The sequence below is a fragment of the Pseudorca crassidens genome, chromosome 19 (assembly GCF_039906515.1).
Source record: "Pseudorca crassidens isolate mPseCra1 chromosome 19, mPseCra1.hap1, whole genome shotgun sequence".
Classification (NCBI taxonomy): domain Eukaryota; kingdom Metazoa; phylum Chordata; class Mammalia; order Artiodactyla; family Delphinidae; genus Pseudorca; species Pseudorca crassidens.
The window spans coordinates 44,085,253-44,112,832 of NC_090314.1; the positions used below are offsets into that span (position 1 = coordinate 44,085,253).

At 37.4% G+C, this 27,580-nt stretch overlaps 1 protein-coding gene across 1 annotated transcript; it reads right to left on the bottom strand.

Annotated features, from left to right (window-relative positions):
* TOP2A (DNA topoisomerase II alpha) lies at positions 1–25,594 on the bottom strand. Its single transcript, XM_067714014.1, has 35 exons — positions 25,431–25,594; positions 24,408–24,563; positions 24,101–24,191; positions 23,623–23,686; positions 22,304–22,449; positions 22,013–22,110; positions 21,545–21,757; positions 21,028–21,201; positions 20,738–20,839; positions 20,486–20,623; positions 18,982–19,120; positions 17,813–17,970; positions 17,386–17,511; positions 16,632–16,742; positions 16,382–16,487; positions 16,181–16,290; positions 15,835–15,927; positions 15,314–15,428; positions 15,102–15,223; positions 13,723–13,871; positions 11,736–11,967; positions 11,413–11,547; positions 11,088–11,288; positions 10,714–10,909; positions 8,706–8,797; positions 8,438–8,602; positions 8,230–8,313; positions 7,164–7,346; positions 6,752–6,842; positions 3,464–3,616; positions 3,121–3,244; positions 2,961–3,004; positions 2,401–2,541; positions 1,763–1,962; positions 1–1,108 (listed from the first exon to the last, which is right to left on the bottom strand). Exons 1-35 carry the CDS (start codon positions 25,449–25,451, stop codon positions 980–982), a joined length of 4,602 nt encoding a protein of 1,533 aa, XP_067570115.1. The 5' UTR covers positions 25,452–25,594; the 3' UTR covers positions 1–979.
* Positions 25,595–27,580: the final 1,986 nt, after the last annotated feature.

Here is a 27,580-nt window from a genome sequence, read left to right on the forward strand (position 1 = left end):
TTGCAATATCTACAACATTTTATTAAAGCACAAAATTGTTGGAATTAAGCTAAATAGAGAAAACATAGTAAATAGTTACGAAAAACATTGATAACACCACTCAACTCACACACATATAACGAATGCAGGAAGGTCTTAAAAAGTTTACAAGTTGAAAATTATGGAGATTTCCTCAAACTGGATGTAACAGCTCGCTGCTGAGTATGGCATCAATATAATATATAAGATCTTTGAGAGAATGCTGTCCCCGACTCTTCTGCAATCTAGTGCCTCCTAGAAATTTGTTCCTTGGGAGATTCAGACTCACAGGCAGCCAGAGGGGACAAGTCAAGAGTTGAGATAATCTCAACTTAGGGTCTAATTTTCTTCATCTAATTGACTGTGTTGAGGTTATAGAGACACAGCCATGGTGTTTTTCTTCAGCTCATTCAAAAAGATATGAAGAATATGAACAATTTTTCACTGCTTAAAAATTCAGCACATAAAAGGCTGAGCGAGAAGTATTTGGTACTGGAACTACATAAAGTTCTATCTGATGGAAAATTATCTATGAAACTAAGATAAAACAGAGAAACTCATCATGCTGTATCTCATATTTTCAGAAAGTAGGCAGAGTAGAAACTTTTATGTCAAAGTGCTCCAATTTTAGCTTAATGAGTGGTCAAACTACATTATGCTGAAGTGACCACACAACTGCCTCTAGGGCCCAGAAGAACCTAAAATCAGATTTAAAAGACAAAAGAAAACAGACTCAATACATATACAAAGCAGAGAAAAAACAATCCCGCGAGATGGTCACTACTTAGACAGTATTATATAAAGATAAGGGACACTTGGGCTCTACTTCACTTTGATGGTTCTGAATTAAAACTACCTTCCCCAAACTAAATTCAGAGGGGAAGAAACTGAGAGATTCACATAAATTTAAAACCAGTCTTGAGCTCAATAAGACAATTACTTAAAATAATCACCTCACATTTTAAAACAGATCATCTTCATCTGATTCTTCGAGGTACTTTATAGGTTTCTTTGTCCGTCCCGATTTTGCCCGAGAAGCCACAGCTGAGTCTAAGTCCAGGTGGAAGTCATCACTGTCCTCCTTGGGTTTCTAAAAGAGAAAAGCCCAAGTAGTTTGTACAATGTCAACCTGACAGCAGAATTTCGATGCAAAAAATATATCAACAGACTACAACTCAAGGAGTTTTCCACCTTCTAATGAGTAGTAAGAAATTGGGACTTCCCTGGTGGCACAGGGAATCCGCCTGCCAATGCAGGGGACACAGGTTCGAGCCCTGGTCCGGGAAGATCCCACATGCCTCAGAGCAACAAAGCCCGTGCACCGCAACTACTGAGCCTACGCTCTAGAGCCCGCGTGCCACGACTACTGAAGCCTGCGTGCCTAGAGCCCGTGCTCCAAAAGAGAACCACAGTGAGAAGCCCGTGTACTACGACGAAGAGTAGACCCTGCTCGCGGCAACTAGAGAAAGCCCACGTGCAGCAATGAAGACCCAACGGGGCCAAAAATAAATAAATAAATTTTTTAAAAAAATAGAAAGAAGGAAAGAAATAGACTGAAGGCAACTCTCTCATTGACTAATTAGTGGCATATTTAACTTTTTTACAACTAAACTACATAGAGTAAAAGGCTAACGGACTATGGGATTTAAATTTATTTCCTTAAAAATGTGCCAAATTATTAGGAGCAAAGCTTGGTTATGTGCTTCAAAATACCTACAGCAAAAGGACTGACTAGGATAAATACCTTGCTTGTGACTGCTTTAGAAATCATTTTCTCAAAATTAGAGTCGGAGTCATCAGAAGTGGACGGCTTCCTTTTGCGGTGACTCTTGGTTTTGGGGGGATTAGGCTTTTTAGAGACATCAGAATCCAAGTCTGGATCCTTTTTGGTTCCTTTTGGTGCAGCCCTTTTTTTGGCCCCTGTAGTAGAGGTGGAAGACTGACCTGCAAGTGAACACAGGAATTTGTCAGGGACACTCTTAGCTGAATTGTTCCCACAGTGAACCTTCTTTAGCAACCTGTTGACTGCTTATATTTAACATAGGAAAAGACAACCTAACAGAGATGAAATGCATTAGAGAATCAAAGTATTCTTAAGCATATGATTTTTTTGTAGGTATATGCTTCATGTTAAACATTTGCAACTGTTTCTAACTCCCATCCCTGTCATAGAAATGAGCTAACTAACACCTGGCATTTTGAGAAACATGTTATTTTTAAACCTTTTGACTAGCAATTTTGATTATGAAGATCTAAAGATTTGTTTTCAGTTGGTAAAGGCTTAATTTCAATATAGTAAATTTGGGGAATAAAAATTGAAGCTGACTTGTGGCAGCCAGTAGCTAATCCCAATATTAACCCATCTCAAAGACTGAGGCTCACTTTTTGCTGCCATCTTCTTCACTGTCACGTTCTTTTTAGGAACAGGGTTTGTGGTTTTAGTTGCAGCTGGGAAATCAGCAGCAGGAGAGCTTGGAGGAGGTGGTACATTATCCTTGGCATCATCAGCGTTAAGGTCCGTTACTTCAAATGGAAAGGAAAATAATACATATAAGCAATACATGAAAATCTGTTTACTGCTTTTGTCCCTGCTCTGAATTTCTATTTAAACACAAAGTCTGTGACTTTCCTGGAATATTTCAAACACGCTTTTATAACTCTGTTCTAATTACTGAGTTCTTCATGAGCAAACAATAAGTTTTTGTATCTCTAGCACCTAGCATAGTACCTGGCAAGCAAATGATTACTTTTAGTACATTTAGTTTAAATGTAGAACCTATTTATGTGCAAAACTAAACCTAATGAACAATATCAATGTAATGCTAACAAGAACCCACATTTATTTTCAAAGATAGGACTTGGATAATGTAGGCCGGGTTAGAAGCCGGGTGGACCTGAGTGCTCCAATAAAGCAGACATCTCACTACTTTTACTTAACATACCTGATGTGGCACTTTTCTGTGGCTTCAGTTCTTTGTTAGTATGTCTAGAATAATAATAATAAAAAAATCCTGATGACCAATTCTAAATGTGTCAACAAAGAATATATCATCAGCTATTAAAAACAATCATGATAAAATCCCTATTAGAGAGGATACTTACTTTGGGGAAGTTGTGGTCCTAGGTGGACTAGCATCTGATGGGACACGATCTTCATCTTGAGTGTTTTCATCAAAATCTGAGAAATCTTCATCTGAATCCAAATCCATTGTGAATTTGGTTTTTGCTGTTAAAAATATACATATACAAAGAATCAAAGAGGATAACAGGAGAAATATTTAATCCACAGATTAATATAACATTTCCTGAAGATATAAGCTTCAGTTTAATCTTCTAAAAGATGTTTTAGTTTCTCAAAAATGTAATTACTGCTCTAAGATATAACAATTTCTGGGATTATGTGCCTTGAAATAGATTGCCCATTCAAATCTTCACTCTTCCTTACTTGCTGCTCTCCGTGGCTCTTTTTCTCGGGGAGGGACATCAAAATTACTTTCGTTACTGTCTATATCTGATTCCGAATCAGACCAGGGGTTTCTCTTTTTGGCTTTCTTGACTGGTTTAAATGGCAATGTAGTTTGTTTCTTTGTCTTGGTACCTGGAAGGGAGATAGGAATTAACCATGTTTACATATTCTTTGACTCACTTTTCTCCATCTATCATCCATCCATCCTTCAAATATTTATTGAACTCTGTGCTAGTACTGGGAATAGAATGGTGAACAGAAAAGGACATAGTCCCCCTTTCTGTGGAGCTTATAGTTTGGTTATCTAATCCCATATATAATAATAATCCCACATGGTATATATGTTTACATAGGGCATGTAGTATGTATGCATATGTATATAAATAAGAGGGTTTTCCAAGAAAGAGATGCTTAAGTTAACTAGTTGAAGGGAGTTGGATGACAAAACATTCCAGTTTAGGAAATAACATGTACAAAGCCCTGTGAGAAAACATAGTGCACTTAGGAAACTGAAAGAAATCCATTATGGCTGGAAAGCAGAAGTCAGAGGGAGAGTGGCTGGTCTTTTTTTAAAAGTCTTTGGCTGCACCCCGCGGCATGTGGGACCTTAGTTCCCTGACCGACCAGGGATCGAACCTGTGCCGCCGCCTGCATTGGAAGGCGGAGTCTAACTACTGGACCACCGGGGAAGTCCCAAGAGAGTGGCTGGTCTTGTTAAGGATTTTGTTTTAAACAGGGAATCAATATGACCAGATTTGCATTTTAGAGTTCTCTCAGACTGTAGTGTGGAGATGGGAAAGGCACAAGAACAGATGCAAGATCAACAGAAGGTTACTGCTGAAGTCAAGGCGAGGGAAACAGCTCAAAGGGAACAGAATGGCTGGGCCCGAACCTCGAGGAGCATTTAATGGCTGAGTTAAGGAGGTTTAAAGTCACTAAGTCTTGTTAATTCTTTTCCTCAAATGTCTCTCATACCAATCCTTTGCTATTTATTTCCCTCATCTAGGCCCAAAGATAAGGACAGACTCCTTATTGATCTGACTTAGTCCTTTCTTCATATTCTTCCTTCATACACCTACCTATTTCATATCTCCTAGTTGAATCTAATCTTATCCACCCTCCTCCAACAACCTGGTTTTCTAACTCTCCATAATCTGGTTTAACTATTTTCTACTATTTTCCACTCTGTTAAGGGGCCTTCTCATCGTCCCATGCATATTATATGTCCATTTGCCTTCTCCCAGTCTAGAATACCTAAATCTTACCCAATCTTTAAGACTCTAAACCAAGTTTTACCTCTTTCACAAAGCCTCTGCAATCTACATGTACCCACACTGATCTCACCTTTCTCTAAATCCCTACAATGGCTAGTATGTACTGCTTTACCTTTCTTTCCTGATAAACCTCTTGAGGGTAAGCGCCATGCTTCCCCACTTCTTGTGTCCTCACAAGACTTGAGATAGTGATGGGAAACGTGAATGTTCAAAATACTTATCTGATTCACTGCTTTTATATGCTAATTGATTGCTAGGTAGGTTTAAAGTTAAATATGTGCTGTATTATAAGGCCAATATATAATTTTCCACAACACAGCACACACAACATACTTTTATTACTTCTTTTTAATACTAAGATGTTTCCAATTATTTTATTCATCTTTGTATTCCCCACAGAACTGAACGTTATCTATCAAAAGTAGATACTCAAGGATAGACATATACATCAATCAATGGAATAGTTAAGAATCCATAAATAAACCTTAATATTTATGGTCAATAGATTTTTGGCAATGGTGAAGACAATTCAACAGGGAAGAAGGTTTTTCAATATATGGTGCTGGGTCAACTGGATATCCACATGCAAAAGAATGAAGTTGACCCCTTCCTTATGCCATATACAACTTAATTCAAAATTACCTAAATGTAAGAGCTAAAACTAAAAACTCTTAGAAGAAGATAAGGGGTAAATCTTTTCTTTTCTTCTTTTTCGCCGCACAGCTTGTGGGATCTTAGTTCCCCAACTAGGGATTGAACCCGGGCCCATAGCAATGAAAGCATGGAGTCCTAACCACTAGACTGCCAGGGAATACCCTAGGGGTAAATCTTAATGACCTTGGATTTGGCAAAAGATTAGATATGACACCAAAAACATGAGCAACAAAAGAAAAAAAGAAGATAAATTAGACTTCATCAAAATTAAAAACTTGTGCTTCAAAGGACACCATCAAGAAAATGAAAAGATAATCCACAGGCTGGCAGAAAATATTTGAGAATCATATATCTGATAAAGGTCTGGCATCTGGAATATAAAGAACTCTTACAACTAACTCAACAATAAAAAGATAAATAACCCAATTAAAAAATGGGCAAAGGATCTGAATAGACATTTCGCCAAAGAAATATAAAAGCCCCAAAGTGGAAACAATTCAAATATCTAGCAGCTGGCGAACAAATAAATATAATGTGGTATATTCATACAATGAAAAACTATTTGGCAACAAAATAGAATGAAGTATTGATACATGTTACTACATGAGTGATCCTTGAAAACATGCTAAGTGAAGAAGCCAGCCACAGAAGAACATATTATATGATTCCATTCATAGGAAATGTCCAGAATAGGCAATCTAGACACAGAAAGTAAATTGGTGGTTGCCTAGAGGGAGGGGGAGTTGGGAGAAAATGGGGGGTGACCAGTAATTGCGTACAGTGTTTCTTTCCAGGACAAGAAACTGTTCTAAAACTGAGTATACTAAAACCACTGAATGGTACACTTTAAATGAGTGAATTTGGTATGTGAATATCTCAATGAAGAAGTTAGAAAAAAGTAGATATTCAGTAAAGGCATAATCAAATGGTTAACAGAATTTTTACTTCTATTTAATTTACTGAGTGAGTGTTAAGTATATCCCAGGCATGGTGTTGAACTCTAGGGATAAAACAACATGACTAAGATATGGTGACTGTCCTCAAGAAGCTTTACATATGAATATATTACATATATTAAAACCTCATAACTGGCTAGAAAGTGAAATCTAATAAACTGAACACTTTCTTTAGATCCCAACAAAGTATTTCATTACAAAATGATCTCTTCTAAAATAAATCAAATCCCAAGGACAATGTTAGGGAAGTTCAAGTATACTTCAGATATAGCCCTTCTTCATGTACCTCAATAAGAACTTTTGAACATCTATATGGAACGTACTAGGTAACAAACATAATTTAGTCTCAACTCTATATGATTTTCCTTAAAATGTTTTAATACCTGGTTCTATTTTCTGTTTCTTTTCTAATCTCTGTTTTAGGCCTTCTATTTCCATCCCATCCTCTCGAGAGCTTCCTTCAGTATTTTCATTCTAAAAGACAGCAAGACAAAAATGGTTAAGTTCTGCCCGTTTATTATTTGGAATAATATAAGGTCAAATATACAAATATATATCTGTCAAAGAGTGATTTTTTTTTTTCTTTGTATTTTGGCTAAGAGCTCTGAATAAAAAAGGGTATGGGTATGACTTTTTCAAGATACTTAAACATTAAAAAAATCAGGCTCATAAGAAAGGAAAGTTATGATTAGTTGATAAATTCCTGAGTACGGGATTAGAAGTTTTATGATTAGTTCAATTTTAAGTGGAAAAATACTTGAAGTGTTTTATGTATAATGCTTTCAAGAGTATTACCTTAATTTTTTTTTTAATTTTCTTTTCTGCCTCTGCTTTCATCTCTATGGTCACTTGGGGGATGACTCTTTTTCCACATGGAGAAGGCAAAACTTCTGCCCTTTGTGTTTTTTTCCCCTTTGCTTTCCCACCTTTCCCAGGAAGTCCTATTTGTTCATCTTGTTTCTCCTTTGCTTCAACAGCCTACAAAAGGTTGATATAAAAAAGCAAGTTTAGGGAAGAGATATGGGAACATATGTATAACTGATTCACTTTGTTATAAAGCAGAAACTAACACACCATTGCAAACCAATTATACTCCAATAAAGATGTAAGAAAAAAAAAAAAGAAAGCAAGTTTATAAGCTAACAAAGACATTACAACATCGATGCCACTTTATAGGGACAGAATAAAAGGCAACGGTTAAACTGATTTCAATTTGTTACATCTTAACATAAATTTGTGATAAGCTGTTCTATCAAGTATACCACCAATATTAAGGCATACTTTGTAAACTCAATTAAGAAATAAGAAAGGATGTGATTCCAGTTATGTACATTTATCCAATCAACTGATTACAAGCTGGACATCCAAACTGAAGTACAATAATATAAATCTACATGTTAGGCCTTTTATCTTAATTTATGAAATACTTTTTCTTATGTTAAGATAATACTGGAGAACAAACCACATTAGCAATTTTGGTAACAGAGGATCTCCTGAAACTACTGATTAGCTAGCCCTGAAGGAAACTATTTTTGTCCTTTCAGGTTTACTTGAGGGACTGGGCTGGTTTTCTTCCGTGTTTGAATTCTCTTTATCTTCTCAGTCCCAATAGGTGAAAAATCAACTCCTGCCCTTTCCCCTCTTTGTCCAAAAACTTTTAGGTAGTATGTTTCTTGGCACCATTTACTTTATTCTAACTAGTTTCTAACAATGTTATTTTATGTGTTATCTTGGAATGTATCTCCATGCCTCCTATATTCTTTCTATTGCCAATTGTGAAATTTCTTGACAAAGAGGTATATTGCTAGAATACATTATTTCATTAATAAAAATTCTAACACAGGCATTATAAACTACATACCTCCAGCTCTTCAACAAAAGCAGCCAAGTCTTCTTTCCACAAATCTGATGGACTCTTTCTCTTTAATGTTTCTAGCTCTTGCTCCTTCATAAGATAGTCAGAAAATTAAGTTAATTTATGTGCATAAACAGCATTTTCCCAAAGCACACAATTTACTTTCACCATTGGAATACAACCAAGCAACATGTACTATCCATCAACAACTCACTTTTTCATTTCTTAGTCTGCACAGTTCATCTTTCTTTTCCTTGGTTAGATACCAAAGAGGCATATCAAGAAGGTAGTTGAAGGTTGGTCCAGAATCTGTTACAGAGTCACTCTTTTCAGTCTCCTTTTCATTGTCACTCTCTTCATTTTCTTCTTCATCTGCAACCTAAAGGAGAAATTAAAATGTAGCTTTAATAGGAAATGTGAAACATAGACATTAGACTATACATAGTCTTTAATAAGACAGAAAATGCTAACCAAGAAGTTACCTTTTGCTGGGCTTCTTTCCAAGCCTTCACAGGATCCGAATCATAACCTCTTTGAATCAGAACTTTAATTAATTCTTTCTTAGGCTTGTTTTCTGTTTAAACAAATGTGAACAGAGATAGTAGTTTTGAGCAATATTTTAGGAACGGGATAAGGTTTTACCATATTAAGTGAAAAGATTAAAACTGGAGATTAAACTGTCTTCTTGCATAAATTTGTACATCCTGGTGGATAGTCAAGTCTGCTCCTAAACCACTGACAAATGTAAATTACCACAAGGGGGCAGTCAAATCATATATGAGGTAGTGACTTAATCATAACTTGAATAACAAGACAATCAAAACCTTTATTTCTGATAAATATTGACCTCAATTATATCCCCTGGTCTTCTATTTATTTATTTATTTTAAAAATTTATTTATTTATTATTTATTTTTGGCTGTGTTGGGTCTTCACTGCTGCTCATGGGCTTTCTCTAGTTGCGGCGAGCCAGGGCTACTCTTCGTTGCGGTGCGCAGGCTTCTCATTGCGGTGGCTTCTCTTGTTGCGGAGCACGGGCTCTAGGCACGCGGGCTTCAGTAGTTGTGGCACGCAGGCTCAGTAGTTGTGGCTTGCGAGCTCTAGAGCGCAGGCTCAGTAGTTGTGGCGCACGGGCTTAGTTGCTCCGTGGCATGTGGGATCTTCCCGGACCAGGGCTTGAAACCACGTCCCCTGCATTGGCAGGAGCCTCTCCCGTTGCGGAGCACAGGCTCTGGACGCGCAGGCTCAGCGGCCATGGCTCACAGGCCCAGCCGCTCGGTGGCATGTGGGATCTACCAGCACCGGGGCACGAACCCGTGTCCCCTGCATCGGCAGGTGGACTCTCAACCACTGCGCCACCAGGGAAGCCCGGCAGGAGGATTCTTAACCACTGCGCCACCAGGGGAGTCTCCTCCCTGGTCTTTTAATTTCAACACCCGAGTGGGCAAGTTTTTAGTGCCACTCATTCAGACATTGATTTCTCTTGATTATAGTCCCCTATAATGCATTTGTTCCCTTTTTTCTATAGCACCCCTCTCCCAAAGTTTACTGCAATCAATTTGTTAGACTTTGAGGGACACTGAGAGTTACTAGTTATAATAGAGTGAGGTTTTGAGTACCACCTTTCATCAATTAACTTGATATAGGTCACACTTTTAGGCCCTCTATATTTACTCCTCAAGAAGACTGGATAGTCTCTAGTATTTCCTAAATTCCAGTCAACTAAATACTTTTTACTTTTTATTTTTCCTTGAGTCATATCCAATATTACTTATTTTAGCTTTGTCTTAAGCAATATCATCTGTGAAATTAGGGGACTGATATGCCATCGTTATTGTATTTTAAAATATCCATGAAAATGAACATGTAACTACTAAGTTAAACATTTTCATGTACCATCAGAAAATGATCCTGTGATCACTGGTAACTTGTGTTGTCATGTTTTGGGACTTGCTACTACAACCCATAGTTACCTGGCTTTTCTAGTTTACTCTGGCCAGAGCTGAGCCATTTCTTTCAACCCTCCAGCTTTAGTCAAAACTGTTTTCTTCCTGGTTACTTAAACTCTGATTTAGTTGCTTCTAGAATGTCTTAAAAAAATTCCCTTAGACATGACTTTCAGTCTTGAGTATACCATTTACTTATAATATAAGCCATTTAAAATCCTCCTTCCTTTTTTTGTTTTTCTATCAGACTTATCTCTGCTCTTTATCAATCAGTTTACACAGGGACCTCTTCTAGCTCTCTGTTCTTTTCCTGTCTAAATGTTAACTAAATCTTGATTTCTTACGACGCTCAATCTAGGAAAAGCTATCTCTTTTAAACTATAAATGCTAATTTAGGTATTTGAAAGAAATACCTGTACGTGTAACCAGTGGAAATAAACGGATTTTGCCCGCCCTCTCCATCATCCCTCTCACCAAAAATGTTTAAAGGAAGTGAGGTACGATAGTAATTTTAGTACAGGAAGTTATTGTTCCAAAAACATACCAATGATTATTTTGCCATCTATTTTCTCTAAGATAAAGCGAGCCTGATTATTCAGTTTAGCAGATTCAGCGCCAAGCATTCCCAGAAGCCATTCTTTTCTTAATCCATAATATTTAAGCCTGAGTTCAAAGAAGTCTCTTAGAATATCCAACACTGTGTCGTATTTCTTTAAACAGCCTACGTGGTCAAAAAGCACCTAGAAAAGAAAAACAAGATTGGAGTCAACAACAGATAAATTGGCTAAACTTTAATCGTTTTAGAGAAATGACTTTATCCTTTGAAACTGTAAAAGTAGCCTAAGATATCCTTTTAAAATTGATATTAATCTTTAATATAAATGGAAACATACATATTTCTCATGAAACAAGACATACCATAGAGTTGCATGTGAGACTAGTTTGGAGTTTGAAGACTTTGTGTAGTCCAACTCTCTCTGCCTCTGCCAGTTTTTCTTCAGTCATCTTCACAACAAACTTCACAGTGGTGTCTGTGTGGTATTCCCTATAATCTGTTATCAGAGGGGGTGTCTTCTCAGTGCCATTCAACATGGGTTCTAGAACCTGTTCTTTATATGTCTAAAGAAAGAAATAATCCTTTTGTAAGTTTCTCAAACATAGGCTCCTGAATATTCAACAAACATCAGTATAAAAAATGTTTCCCCTATCACAAAAATCAAAAAAGAAACCCATAATTACGTACCTGGGTCCATGTTCTGATGGGAAGCTCTGAGATTTCAATGGTTGTAGAATTAAGAATAGACATCTCACCACTAATCACATATTGATTTGGAGCCAGCTCTTCAATAGTACCCTTGAAGTTCTTGTAACTTGGAAGCTAAATTAGTATTTTAAAAAAGAATATTTTCTAAATGTGATACTAAAACAAATCCCAACAGCATTAAACAATAAATCTAATATTAAGCATGAAATAAATTTTCTATTTGTGTCTTCTTTAACCATATCAACTGCTGAATTGAAACCAGAGGAAAACTAATAAAGTTCCTAGTACCACAGAATAGTTACCATTGGCAAAGGTTCTTCTCCATCCATCAAACGTCTGATGTTATTCACAACTTCACGAACATCAAAGTTGGGGATTTTGCAGGACCACCCAGTACCAATTCCTTCAGCGCCATTTATCAGCACCATGGGTATAATAGGAATGTACCATTCAGGCTCAACACGTTGGTTGTCATCATATAAAAACCTTAACGTGTGATCATCTTTTGGTGGAAATAACAACCGAGCCAAAGGGCTAAAGAAAACAAAGAATGTTATTTTAGAAAAATATTGGCTTTGACACAACTTTCACGGAAAGAACATATGTTATCTCAGATATATACATGAAAATTACTTTGGCTTTACTTGCTGACTAATATTCATTTACCAATATTATTTACTGAGTACTTTCTACATGCCAGGCACTGCAGATATAAAGCCTCAGTCTTTAAGGAGCTCAGTACAGGGAGATATTCTAGTACAGGCATTTTGTCAGGCGGTACGGTAAATGCTAAATAGAAAAATAAAGTAGCTAAGATTGATTGAGGGGATGCTAAGGAATGGTAAGCACTTTCTGATAGGATAACATTTGAGCAGAGAAGAAACTGAGAGAAAGAGTACTGCAAGCAGAGGGACCAGTAAGTCAGAGGCCCTGAAGGCATGTTTGACTATAGGCAAAGAGGCCAGGTGTGTTTGAAGCAGAGATAGTAGGAGATGGAATCAAAAGACATGGGGAGTGGGAGCACATATCATATAGGGTCTGGTTTGCTAAAATAGGGCTTTAGTTTTTCTCTGAAGGAAGAAGTTGGAAGGTTCTGAACCAGAGTAACCTATTTTAAAAAATCAACTGGCTGCCAAAAGAAAGAAGAATGGTAGAATATAATAGTCTGTATGAATATAATGAATGGGGTGGCTTAGTATTTTCCAATGTGGAGCCCACAGGGATGCAAATGTGGAGAAAAGGAGTCAAAGGTAACTCCAAATTTTGAGCCTGAGAATTAGAAGGATGGCTTTCCATTTACTGAGAAAGGGACTAAGGATATGGTTTTGAATTTAACGTTTGAGATACTTATTAGACATCCAGGTGGTAAATGTTGAGAGGGGACATGAAATTTAGAGGGTAGGGCTGGAGCTATGAGACTGGATGTACGAGGTACCATCCATGGATGGGAAGGCAGTATAGTTAGTGGAAAGAGGTCTGATGAAGGAGCCCTAGGGCAGGCCAGTATTTGGAGGTTGGGAAGATGAGAATGACCCAGTGAAGACTAATAGGGAGGAGAACCAACAGTCTGGTGTCTTGGAGGACAAATAATGAAAGAAGACTTTCAAGGATGGAGTGATTACCGTACCCTATGCTGTTGAAAAGTTGAATAAGATGACAGGTGAAAACTGACCACTCATAATGTACTTTCCATAGACTTGTAAAGGAAGTAAAATTTCAACTTGTGGTATTTAAGAAGAATCAAGTTCTTTACTCCGGCTCAAACTCTACAGGGCTTCCCAACCTTGGCACTACTGCCATCTTTCTTCTTTGCCGTGGGGGTGCCGCCCTGTGCATTACAGAGTGTTTAGCAATATCCCTGGCCTCTGCTCACTAGATGCCAGTGGCATGGCTCCCTAGTCATGACAATCAAAAATGTCTCCAGACATTGCCACATGTGCCCTGAAGGGTAAAATCTACCCTGGTTGAGCACCACCGCTCTATATGGAGAAAGAGAATAAAATAAAAGAAATGGGAGTAAAAACATTTATAGTTTGGCAAGGAAACAATACTTCTAAGGGATACAAAGGCTAAGCTATCAAACTGAAATAGATTTTTGACTTTCTACTCATTGCAAAGAGTAGCATAGTTAAACTTTAAAGAGCTAGTTTTAAACAATTAATAATCCAAGCATCTGCATCAAAAATCTATTTTCCAATTAACTGGATTTTTCTATTTTTGGTCAACTAAATCTCACAATACTTCAAAATCGGAAATGGCAATTCACAAAAAAATTGGAAGCATACCCACCTGAGCATTGTGAAGATGTATCGAGGACTAGCAGAATCCTTGCCACCATGCAGCCTGGTACCAAACTGACCAATGGGCTGCAAGAGGTTCAGATTATTGCTACCCACAAAGTTCTGAGCCAAATTGATAATGGTCATCATTAGTGACATCTGTGGGTGGGGGGAAAAAGATTCATTAATCTAATCTGTAGTCTCTCAATAATAACATGTTTGTTATCATGAGTGTGTTTCACTATAATCCTGTAAGGTTTTATGAAGTGTAGATATTTATTGGCTTTTCCCAGATAAATACATGGCAGGAGTAGTACCCTAAACCTAAGAATTCTGGCTCCAAGTTCAGGGATCTTGCCTTCCAGTAATTTCTATCAAGTCCTACTCAACCTTGAAGGTATAGCTCCTCTATTCACCCTCAGCAGAATGAAATATTTCCTCCTTTGTGTGAAACATTTTGCTCATTTCTATTCTAGCATATATCACTATTCTATAGGGTGTGTGTGTGTGTGTGTGTGTGTGTGTGTGTGTGTGTGTGTGTGTGTGTTTGTATGTGAGATATAATCCTCTGGTTAAACTGTGATTATATCTTAAAGGTAGAGAACATGTATGATTTATCTTTGTATACTTGGTACATGCTAAGCATTCAACAAATGTTTATTATGTGAACACTTACTGAGTACCTGCTATATTTTGATTGAAGCAACAGGCAAGACAATCATTACCTTTAAGGTTCTAGAAACTTATAGGCAATCTAATTCTTTAAAACTGTTTTACATAATAAATGCAAAAAAAGCAATTTCAATTACAAAATAAAAAATGAACAGGTGTATGTTTGTATTGATATAAAGTCAAACAATTTAGACATATATGAAAAATTGGAAAGTTGCCCTTTCCAATTCCCAGCGATAACCAAAGTTAACAATTTGGAGTATATCCTTCCTTTAAGTATTATTCTGCCCCTTTTTTCTTTTCCCTCACCTGACAATAGAACATGGACATTCTTCAATGTTAGTACATATAGATTTACTTAAGTTATATCACTAATTCCATTCATAGATGTGTCATAATTTATAATAATTTTCCAATTGATGGACACTTTCCATGTCTAAATTTTGGCGTAACAAAGTTATAGCAAACATCACTAAATCTCTTTGAACACAGATCCTTGCATATCTTTTGATCTATTATAGTATCCTTACAGGAACATTATTTTTATAAACAGATTTGTTAGGTCAAAAAATAAGCAATTTTATAGTTTGATATATTCCACCACATTGTTCTCTACTATGGATGTATAGCTTATACTTTCATCAACTGTTTGGAGAATGACTTTGCAGGTATTTCTGCTATAATGCTTTCTGGAAACATTATAGATTATGTGTTTACCTCACCATGATGATAAGAGGACATCTCAGCTACTGACCCAGCTAACTGGGCAACCTTCACCTCTCGCTTGTCATTCCTTTTGAAACATGTAAACAAAACCTTTCTCTGACCTGGCTTCAAACCTTTAAAATGAAAGAAGTGCAAATATTAATATCCTCAAATTAACCATTTCGGGGCATTGATTCCCATCTTATGATAAAAATAGAACTCACCATCCACCATAGATGGGATAGACCTCTCATTATCAGAATTTGAGAACAGGATAAGTTCCTTATTTATGAAGTCATTATATGTCAGATATGTGGTAGTTTGCCCATATAAGTAATCCTAAGGAACCAAAGAGAGTATTACATGATCTAGTTTAAAATAAAAAATATCAATGGTCTTAACAATGCTTAATACAAAAATAAAACAAAAACACATGTTAGCATTATCACTTCTATGATAATTGTTAACTCCCTCAAAAGCAAAGAATTATGAAGTATTTTATGTTTTAAAGACAAAATGAATTTAATTGCTGCACAATCAGGAAAAAAGTGCATTGACTCTGTAGTTTCTTTCAGGTCCAATACATTTATGCAGCAGTCTAAATAAGAATAAGGATATTTATAAATAGTTATCCATTAACTTTTTAACTGAGGTACTTATTATTCAGTAACTTTAATTTGCTATAATGTCAATTCTAAAGGTAATAAATAGTACATTTTGTGAGATATATTTAACATTTTTTTACCTCAGGAAGGCCAAGTAACTTTCGTTGCCTTCTATCTTCCATGAAATGAGTTAACCATTCCTTTCGATCATCTATCTGTTTTTTGCTAAAGGCCTACAAATTAGAAGATGAAAAAGATGTCACTGGCACGAATAGGTTCCAAAATATTTCTTCTATAAAAAGTTAACAAATAAACAACAAAAACTCAGTTTCTAAAATATCTGGCTCCTTTCTTTGGGATATGCTTACTAAAAACAATCTATTTTATAAAACATTTTATTATATGAAAATTTAAATGTTTCAACTGACTAGTTGAAGCATTGATTTTTAAAACTAGAAGGTATGTATGAAATATACTCAAACTCACCAGGCTGATTGCAGCATCATCTTCAGGACCTGAATATTTGAATTGGATACGATGTCTTTTCATATCTGCAAAGTACTCTTTAGCTTCTTTTGATGTGCTGGTGCCCAAACCTACAAAACCAAGAACACCAAGTTACTCCATATAATATTGTACAATGGAATATAACAAAATGGGAAGTTCTATGTGAGTTTCATTTCAAACCTTTGTAATACTTGACTTTCCATTTTTTATGATTTGGCGTAGAACTCTTCCATTCTTCAAACTCAGGAAGGCTATAGAATGCCACTTCTTGCTTGTTTTTAGACACCTGAGGTAAAAAACACATCGCTGTGGCTTTCCACACTTCAGGGTCCCCTGCATACCATCATACATCACTGGGGTTATATGTGTATCCAGGGTTGAGGAGTAGGGCCTTAAAATATCCATTATGGTATCTTAGAAATTAGTATACCTTTACAATGGGAGTGATAAATTCCTCCAGAAAACGATGGTGCAGAAGAGAGGGCCAGTTATGATGGATAAAATTAATCAGCAAGCCTTTGATATGGGAACCGTCTTGGTCCTAGAAATATTTGGAAAGCCAAAACACAAAAGAATTGTTTAGAAACTAAAAAGATTATGATTGACTTACTGGTAATTTCTCAAAATTTTTTCTATGGGGATTAAAAAAAAGGCTATTCAAATTCAGACTCACTTAACTTATATATGTAATATACATAAAATACAAACATAATATATCTTATTAGATGTGGATTAAAAATAATGAACAAAGCTCCAGTTAAGTAATTTCCTTTCATGGCAGAAAAGCAATGCAACAATAAGATGTGTTTAATTTAGGTTAACAATCTAAAATATTTGCTATCGGGCTTCCCTGGTGGTACAGTGGTTAAGAATCCACCTGCCAATGCAGGGGACACGGGTTCGAACCCTGGTCCTGGAAGATCCCACATGCCGCGGAGCAACTAAGTCCGTGTGCCACAACTACTGAGCCCGTGTGCCACAACTACTGAAGCCCGCATGCCTAGAGCCCGTGCTCCGCAACAAGAGAAGCCAACGCAATGAGAAGCCTGTGCACTGCAACGAACAGTAGCCCCTGCTTGCTGCAACTAGAGAAAGCCAGCGCACAGCAATGAAGACCCAACACAGCCAAAAATAAATAAATAAATAAAATTTAAAAATTTAAAATATTTGATAATAAATCTGACCTGATCTGTCATAATCATTATCTTCCCATAACGCAGAGTCTTCAATGAATCTTCATCTTCATAGTTTTTCTTGTACTGAAGACCCACAATCTTGATTATATTGTTAATTTCAGCATTTTCCATTATCTGAAATGGATGTATAGCCAAAAATGTACTATTTTGTTTATAAACTTTAAAAGAACAAAGAATTACAACAGTATATGTTGCTTGGGTTTTCTTGAACTCCAGTATTTTGAGTTACTAGCCTATATGTCAGTAAGTCAGAAAGATCTGTTAAGATATGCTATAGTGTACCCAATTTCCTAAAATAACAAAAAAATATCCAAGGTGTATTTCAAAATGCCCAATAAAGGAATGAAATACAAGCATGAAGTCCTGCATTATAAAATTAGATTTAGATTCTGAAGATAGTTTTTATATATTCTACCTGTTTATGAGAAGCTTCTCGAACATTAAGCATTTTTCCTCTAAGAGGGAAAACCCCGTACTTGTCTCTCCCAACCACACCAAGGCCTGAAACAGCCAAAGTTTTAGCTGAGTCTCCCTCTGTCAGGATAAGTGTACACTCAGTGGAGTTTCGGCCTCCTAAAATAAACAAATTAATATTAGCACATTTAGTTCAACCTCAAATATACTAACTCAGACATGTGATAAAACACAAATAATTTACAATTCATAACAAGTTGGCTGAGGAGTCAAATGGAGGTAAGTAATTAGATCCATAGTTTAGCTTAAGTTTGTAATAAAGTCTTAAGTTTCTTAGACTAATTTCTCATGACAATTATACTGTTGCTAAACATTCATTTAATCATATTACATTTAATATATTTGTTGGTGATGAGGTTTAAGACATGCTACCCCAAAATATGGCACCTTGGCATACTGAATACCTTAAGCTGACGGAATTTTGAGAAAATGGTAGAAGCAGAAAGATCTCCTGACCTCCCCGTTAAACTTCGCCCCTGAAGCATGTCGTAAGACCCTCATGAGGAGATGCCCTCTTTATACCTGGTGGAAAGGAATATTCTAATCCAAGATTGAGGGTCACCAAGAATCTGAATGAAAAGGCCTTGCTAAGTTTCCCCAAGTTTACTATACTTAGCTCATAATCATTATCCTATCATATCTTTCCACAACTTTCCACTCTTCATCAAAACTAGCATAAAACCACTTAGGTTTAACCATTTCTTTGAGTCTGCATTTCCTTACAATTTTCTGGTGTCACAAAAAATCATATTAAATAAATTCACATGCTTTTTTCCTGTTAATCTGTCTTTGTCAGTTTAATTTTCAGAGATAGCCAGGAACCTAAGAAGGTTGAGAAGACTTTTTTCTCCTCTACATTAGGTAATAGATTACTGTATAAACATTCTTGTTTTATACCCCCAAATAATCATCTCAACACTACTTTTAACAGCTAAAAATTGAAATGACCCAAGTGTTCAATAACAGGGAACTGGTTGATTTTTAACAAAGTACAAATATTCCGTTGAGTATTAAGTGTCAAGGGAAAAATACCCACAGTATGCTGTTAATGAATAAAACAAATAACTGAACTTCAAGATTTAAAGTTTGGAAACATGATTAAATGTGTACCTGCATCATTGGCATCATCAAGTTTGGGAATTCCTTTGATTCTGTTATGTTTTACAGCTGAACACTTCTTGTTTAACTGGACTTGGGCCTTAAATTTCACCCAGTTTAGTATGCTTTCTACAATACCACAGCCAATTGCCTGAAAATGAGAGGATTCATGTTAGGGAAGAAGAGTTCTGTCAGAAATCTGGAGTACAAATGAGCTCACACAAAAATAAAAAGAATTCAAAGATGAAAAGAGGTAGAAAAGTAATGTCTGGATAGAGGGTGGCACGTCTTCCTGCCTCAGGTTACCACTACTGAGGGAGCTGGTTCCTTTGGGTTCATTCATTCAATAAATATTTATTGACTACATACTTATATTGTGCCAGGCACTGAGCTGCATGTGGAGATCTATTGGTTAAAACAAATTAGACATGGTCCTTGTCCTCAAGGAGTTTAGTTTACTACAAGGAAGACAGAAATAAAATGAGAAATTACAAGTGTGACAGGTGTTACAGATAAGTGAAAAGCATGTTATATATAGTAATGCATGTCCAGTGTTATATGGGAACAAACTTAGGGAAAGAAGTAGAAAGTAAAAGCTTTCCTGAGGAAATGACATTTAAGACCTAAAGTAGTTGGGGACTTCCCTTTGGTCCACTGGGTAAGACTCTGTGCTCCCAATGCAGGGGCCTTGGGTTCGATCCCTGGTCAGGGAACTAGATCCTGCATACATGCTGCATCTAGAGTCTGCATGCCGCACCTAAGAAGTCCGCATGCTGCAAATAAAGATTCCGCATGCTGCAACTAAAGATTCCGCATGCTGCAATGAAGATCCCACGTGCCACAACTAAGACCTGGCACAGCATGCATAAATAAATAAATAAATAAATATTAAAAAAAAAGACTTAAAATAGCCAAGTGTAAAGCATTTCAGGCAGAGTAATCCTCTGCCTGAAATGTGAAAAAGCTCTAAGGAGGGGGAAGAGTACTCTGCTTTTGAGTCATTTAAAGCCAGTAGAAGTGAAGCTTAGATAATGTAGGAAAAGTGGTACTGAGATGAGGTTGGAAATGGCAGGGTCTTGCAGGCCAAATTAAGGAATTTGGATTTAGATTTATGCAACCTAGTGGTTAGTTGGGGCCTTTGACTAAAACAGGAAATAGTTTTGTTTTCTGGGGGTGGGGGAGTTCCTTGTATGGCGATCAGTTAGTACGGAGAGAACTAATTCAGTTTTGGATGTGTCCACTGAGAGCAACTTTAGGCATTCAATGCTCGGTAAGCAGTTAGATGGGTTAAATTCAGTAGTGATCTAAACTGGTGACATGTAATGGGTAAATATAGATGGTGTATAGATGGTGATTAAGGGCTTGGTAAGACCTGGTAAGAGGTAAGAGTTGTTTTTTTATTTCCTTTTCAGAGTGAGAAGACATGTGGGAGGAAGCTTTATTTCTGCAGGGCTGAGAAGGGCAATGGAAAATAAAGGAAGGTGCTTCTATTTTTTATTTTCCTCTAAGTACTCACAGCTTTGATGAATTTTTCACTCAACGGGCACGTTGATCCAAAGCTCTTGACTTGTAAAGTCATGTTCTCTTTTGTCTGGGAGTCGAAGGTTGGGTTTTCAATTAAGGCGTTCACAAAAATCCACATGTGATTTTTTACCTGCAGTAAAAGTTGATAATAAATCACTAAAAACTTACTCATGCCTTGCTTTATTTATAGCCTTTCTCCTCTTTCTTGACTTTAGAAAAAGAACAGTGCGTTAAAGTATCATACCTGATGTGCTTTTACTGCAACACCACCCTTGTTCTTTTTCTTCACAACATCAACAAGTTTAGTCACAATCTGATCAGCTACATAATCAACATGTCTGCCACCCTAATGAGGAAAAATACCAAACTGTAAATTCATTACCCTCAAAATTATAATAATAAAACATTAAAAAAAATCTAATTTAGCTTCCTTTATGCCAAGGTAGCCAAATATTCAAGTTCATTTTATAAATTTAAACAATAATACTTATATGTAAAGGTAAATCATGATTAATAATTCAAAAATAAAATTACCTTGGAAGTAGCAATGCTGTTGACAAAGCTGATTTGCTGAAAGCCTTTTTCACTCATTGTTAAACACACTTCCCACCTGGGGTTTACTTGTTCATGGATAATTTTCAGTGCATTGCCAGTTTCATCTACCTTATCCTTCAGATACATATCTACATAGCTACGGAATCCTTTTATCTAAACAGGAATTAAAAATAATAGTATGAAAAATTTATTTAAAGTAAATTAAAAAGTAGATTGTAAAGATTTTTCAAAACGAATGAAATGGTGTTCACTGATGGGCATAAGAGGATGGTCATTAAAAGACACAAAAGGGTTTATTTAGGAGATTCTTTGAGAAAGACTTTAGTGAACTTAAAATGAGCTAACTGATTTAAAAAAATGTAGCATAATGTTTTCTTTACAGGAACATATTTGAGAAGTGGTTAAGAAAAATATATGGGATGGAAAAAAAAAAATCAGCATTGCCTTTGACAATGATCTCAATTCCCTCATTGCCCACACCCAGGAAAGTACTTACTGGAAGCTTATTTCCATTGAGAAAGACCTTGACATCTTTAGTGGATCCAGCAATATCATATGCTCTTCTAACCATCAGTGCAACAATATCTTTGTCTAGGCTTTGCATTTTAAACTTAGACAAATCAGGGTGGAAGGTAATACATGTATAATCTTCTCCACTAAAGGGCTTGAGTTCCATCTCACCAGCTCTCCCCATGTTATCCCTCCATGTCTATGGAAATAAAGAATAGAGGAGAGAGAAAAAATTCAAGTAATCTCACAAACTAGAACTAAATAACGCAAATTTACAAGTCCTAAAAAACCCTCCCAAACAAACAAAAACCAAAACCCCCCCAACCCCCCCAATATATGTTTATGAATAATTTCCCATGATGAAATAGCTTATAAATTATGTCAAACCATTAATACCAATATAAATTGCTATAGTACAATTTATAATCAAGGCACAAGATACCTATTTACTTGCCTGTTTGAACATTTTCTTGTATTCTCTACTGGCTGTTTCCACAGTAAATTTGGTACTGAATATGTTACACAATTTGGCTCCATAGCCATTTCGACCACCTGGGCAAATAAAGGTAAAATACTATTTAATTGTTCTTATCTCATTAACAGCTTTATTTCTTAATCACTGGCAATGTTATTCAATTACAGAGATTTATTTCCATGCTTTTAACCTTTATGCCACAGACAGTCATTTAAAAGATGTATTTTTTTTCAGCAACAAATATGTTTTTTATTTTCCTCAATACTCTACCCGTTACTTTCTTTTCTTCATCATCATAGTTGCTAGAAGTTAGGAGCTGTCCAAAGATGAGAGCTGGGACATACATCTTCTCAACTTTGTGTTCAACAACAGGAATACCTTTTCCATTATTCCATATACTAATTAAATTATTCTCCCTAAGAAAAGAAGAGTGAAAAAAAATTTTATAAAACAGATGTTAAATTAGTGCTTAATATTTTTTAATATTTAAATATTATTATCTCTAAAATACATGAGTTCACAAGTCTCAATTTCTTTATGACGCTTTTTCATATACACCTTTTGAACGTCGGCATGCTTAGTTCCTAACACTCCTGAAATAGGAGCCAAGAGAAAAACAATAAATCAATCCTTTTCCAACACCTGAGCAGACACTGATAATATTGAAAAAATAGGAAATTTTAAAATGTTAGGATAAACAAAGGGAAATGATTTATGCCCAATGGAAAGAAAAGGACAAAATTTGGAAACAATATTATTATATCACTTTTAAGGGGATCATCTGTACTGTCCCAGCACCCTTAGCTTTCCCACCCAACAAAGTACATTGCAAAACAAATATGAAAGGACATTATTAACTGTAAACTTCCCTGCTCGCCAATAAAATGCTAAAAATTTATTTGGACTTACTTATCTCTTAGTTATTTTAATTCTAAGAAGATAATATATTTTAGTTATAACCGGAAACAAACTATGGTTCTTATTACAAATAGTACTGAGTATTATCTACAAAAAAGACTAACTAAATCTAGCTTAACATTTTTTAAAAGACTATGATATCAAGTCCTTAGGAGCAGTTGAGTACATCATTAACACGTTTCCCAAAAAGAGTCTAAAGTATAGTTTATGTTATAACTCATCAGGCTAATAACAAGGGGAAGCAACACCCTGACTACCCACAAAGGGGGACATTTATAAGCAGAAATGTTAGATCAAATTATTCTCTATCACCACCTGCTGGTTTACTATTTGAATAGCATCATGAGAAAAAGTTAACAGCTATAGACTCCAGAATACTTAGAGCAGTTAGTGGAGATGCTTACTAAAATATTTAGGGATGAAGTGTCATAAAGACTGTAATTTATTTTGAAATGATTCAGAAAAAATATAGATGGGGCAAATATGGCAAAGTGTTGATAACTGTTGGATCTAGATTGTAGGTATCATAGATTGTTCATTTTAGCCTTCTACCTTTCTGCACTTTTGCAAACTCCCATTTAAAAAAAAGCCAACTTTACTATAAATCAAAGTAAATGCAACTAACAGTAACAATGAGCTATAAAAAACAAAAGACTAAGCAAGAGACTTACGGGTCAATTGTGACTCTAATACAAGACATTTTGGGGTCCCTTTGTTTGTTGTCTGCAGCATTGACTGAAAGAAGATAAAATACACATTGGTAAAAAATTAAAGTATTTTAAAAAACATCCTTTAACTCTAAGACATAAAAAGAAAAAAATCTCAAGCAGCACAGGAATATCATTAATGAGGTTCATTTAGCAATTTTTATTCATAGGCCTGTTTCTAGGAAAGAAGTCAACTTCCTAGATTCCAGTAGACTGCCTCACCTTTGCCAACTGTTGTTTGAAAGGATAGGATTTCTGGCTACAGAGGGTTTGCTAGGAATGATACTTCTTAGAAAGGATCTGACCAGTGGACCTTTGTATTAAAGCATATACTCACCTGCATATAGCTGATTCACTTTGTTATATAGCAGAAACTAACACAACATTGTTAAGCAATTATATTCTAATAAAGATGTTTAAAAAAAAAAAAGAATACACTCACCTAGAATCTCATCAAAGATTTTGTACAAACCAGGAACAAAAGTGACTTCCCTACAGTTAATGCCAATATCTTCATCGTATACCCACATTTGCTGGAAATAAGGCAAAGAAATATGGTTACTTTGACCATATATTTATTCTATTTTACCATCATGACTACTGTAAAGTCTTCTGGATTAGTAGGATAACATACATGATAGATTAGGTCAGTTCCAGTGACACTCCAAGTAAATGAAGTACGGAAAATTAACCTGGAAAAGTATACATTTTAACTACTTAGGAACTGCATTTAATTAGCTTGGTTTTACCTGGGTCACTGATTCCACAGAGCCAATGTAGGTGTCTGGGCGGAGCAGAATATGTTCCAGTTGTGTTTTCTTTTGATAGATTCTTTCAATAGACAGTCTTTTCTTAGCATCTTCATTTTTCTTTGTTTTGTTGACTTGCATATTGTCATCTACAGGCTGACAATTTTTAAAAAATTGAAGAGAAGGTATTTTGAGTCACGGGTTTATCAGAAACCATAAACAAAACACCTATCATAGTGATCTGCTTACACACACTATAAGAAATCACAACCTTTTAGTAGTTATCAGTGGAGTTGACATCGTTTTGTACAAACATGGCAGTTTAAGTTACTGCAGCCAGGTTCCCAGGCGTCCGTTTAAATTGACATATTATTTTGCCAAGTGTATCTGACATGGAAATATTTTTACGTGTTAGACGCCATCAATAGCATACACCCCCTTCTTTCACCTACTCCACACATATTTACTGAGTGCCTACTAGGTCCCAGGCAAATAATAGATTCTAATTCAGCAGCAGCAGCAGTTTGCGAGGCTATGGGTCCCATCCTTTGGGCACGTTAACGTTTTGAACACTGGAGGGATGTATTTTGAGCACCTCGGGGCTGCCGGCTGCACAGTGGGAACCCTGTGCCTTGCTCTGCACCTTCCAAGGTCAGGGGCGTTCAATCCCATTTTCAGCCCCAGGTAGAAGAGGAGAGCATCTGTCTGTGCCGCTTAAAGCCCCACGCGGACCATGATCCCACCGATCTACTCCAGGACTAAGTGAATTCCTAGACACAGTAAAAACACAACTGCACACCCTAGAAGCCAGGTTAGCCGATAATACTTCGCTATTAGCACGAGAAAGGGGTTTCAGCCTCTTCGCGATCACGCCGAGCCCAGGGGACCCGGATCGACGCGGAACACCGACGCCCAGTCAGCCTCTGCCGGACCACAGCCCAGACGCCTCCCTCTCTCACAGGCAGCCGAAGGGATGCCGGGCCGCGTTGAGGCCCCGCGACGCGACCCTTCCGCGAGCCGTACCTGCAGTGGTGACATCTCCATGGTGACGGTCGTGAAGGACGGCTCGAGAACCCTGCAAGCGACTATGCCGGAGCAAACTGAGACAATCACGGAGCAAACCTCTTCTCCACAGACGTTCGTCGGTTAAGAGAGCGCTTCCACTCCGGTTTGAGCTTTCCGATAGCCCGCCCAAACCAGGTAAGCCAATCCCTGAGGCGCTCTCACTGGCACCGATCCGAAAAGCCAATCAGAGCTGTCCTTTTATATCCACCAATGAATGACTGAGCTGGCCGGGGGCCCGTTCGAATGAACCAATTAGACAAGGGAAGCGGGACTAGAACACATTCAAAATGCACCACTCGGAATCGTAGCCGAGAGACGGACAGGGAATCTAGCCAATGACGGGGGCTGGCTTGTTCTCCGTGTGTAACTCTGAGGAGATCCGCTGTGGAAATGGGAGGGGTTTTTCTGAGGTCCGAGCTGGGGTAAAAAGAGAAAAGTAGAGGGTATGTATCCCTCAGGAGCTGCTAACGTCTTTCAGACCACCGAAATCTAAAAACCGTCCTCCATCCTGAGGTTTTTTTTTTTTTTTTTTTTTTTTTTTTAGCGAGAAGAACGGGAGTCCTAGCTCCGTTTCCTGAGGAAACAGCGCCGGCTTTCTGGACAGACACCCCGTGATTTGGTTCAGTTCAGCGAACAGGCTCTGGCGTCTGCCTCAAACTCCGTCCCCACACCCCCCAACTTTATTTATTTATTTAATAAATGTATTTATTTATTTATTTGGCTGCGTTGGGTCTTCATTGCTACGCATGGGCTTTCTCTAGTTGCAGCGAGCGGGGGGCTACTTTTCGTTGCAGTGCGCAGGCTCGGTGGCTTCTCTTGCTGCAGAGCACGGGCTCTAGGCGTGCGGGCTTCAGTAGTTGTGGCACCCGGGCTCAGTAGTTGTGGCTTGCGGTCTCTAGAGCGCAGGCTCAGTAGTTGTGGCACATGGGCTTAGTTGCTCCGCGGCATGTGGGATTGTCCCGGACCAGGGCTCGAACCCATGTCCTCTGCATTGGCAGGCAGATTCTTAACCACTGCGCCACTAGGGAAGTCCCCCAAATTTATTTTTTAAGAAACAAAAGCTGTATAGTTGGTGGGTTTTCGTATAATAGAAGGGCATAGAGAGACCACACAGAAGAGAGAGCAGCATTCCAGGCCCCGGGGAAGAGCGGCGTGGGGCTGCGACTGGTCAATCAAAGGGAATAATTTATAGTCACCACCTCAGGAGTTGAGGATGGTTTAGGGGCCATTCTAAGACCATAACTTTTCCCTCAGACGGCCAGCAGGATGCCCTCGTACTTGTTACTTTTGCTCTCCTCTGATTTAAATTCCCTGAGCCCTGCAGTCCAGATTTGACGAGGAAATGCCAAAGACGTTTACTCTGACGTCTAAATGTTTGAATGGGTTTATTCTGTCCTCCTCAATCCACAAGGTTAAAATGACAAAAAAAAAAAAAAAAAAAAGTCGTTGCCTTTAAAAGATGCTAGAAAAAATAACTGCACAATTAGAGTGACTACGAACCCATCAGGACCACCTCCTTCCAATCATTATTCCCCTAGTTTCAATCCCGACTCAGCAATTTGCCAGTCGTGTGGTTTTGATGGAGGCAGGCTTCTCAGTGTTTTCTTTTCCTCCTCTCAAAAAAGAGAAGAATAACTGTTACCGCAGAGTGGTGTGAGGATTACAGGACATAAACATAAGGTGTTTAGAATAGTAAACTAACAGAATCAGAATCAGGAAGCAGGGATTTTCCTTAGGTTGGCATGACAATTTGTGGATTTAATCCCTCTTTTTTTTCCTTCGAAAAGAAATCAGGTCAACCAATTGTTAAATCACCGCAGAGTATCCAATGCCCACTCTGCTGGCAAAGCCCCAGGGAGGGCCAGTGAGGAGGGGGTGTGTTGTGACAGGAAGTCAAGGATGGAAGTGGCCCATGGACTAGGGTAATTGGAAAAGCCAAAGGAATGGAGTTTTGGCATTGCTCTGGTCCCTGTCCTCTTGGTCTCCTGGCCTCCAGTAGTTTCTGAGTGTTTTCAGCTCCACCCTGCTCAACACCTGCTCTGTACTGATACAGAAAGGCAGCCTCAGGCTTCCCTGGTGGCGCAGTGGTTGAGAGTCCACCTGCCGAT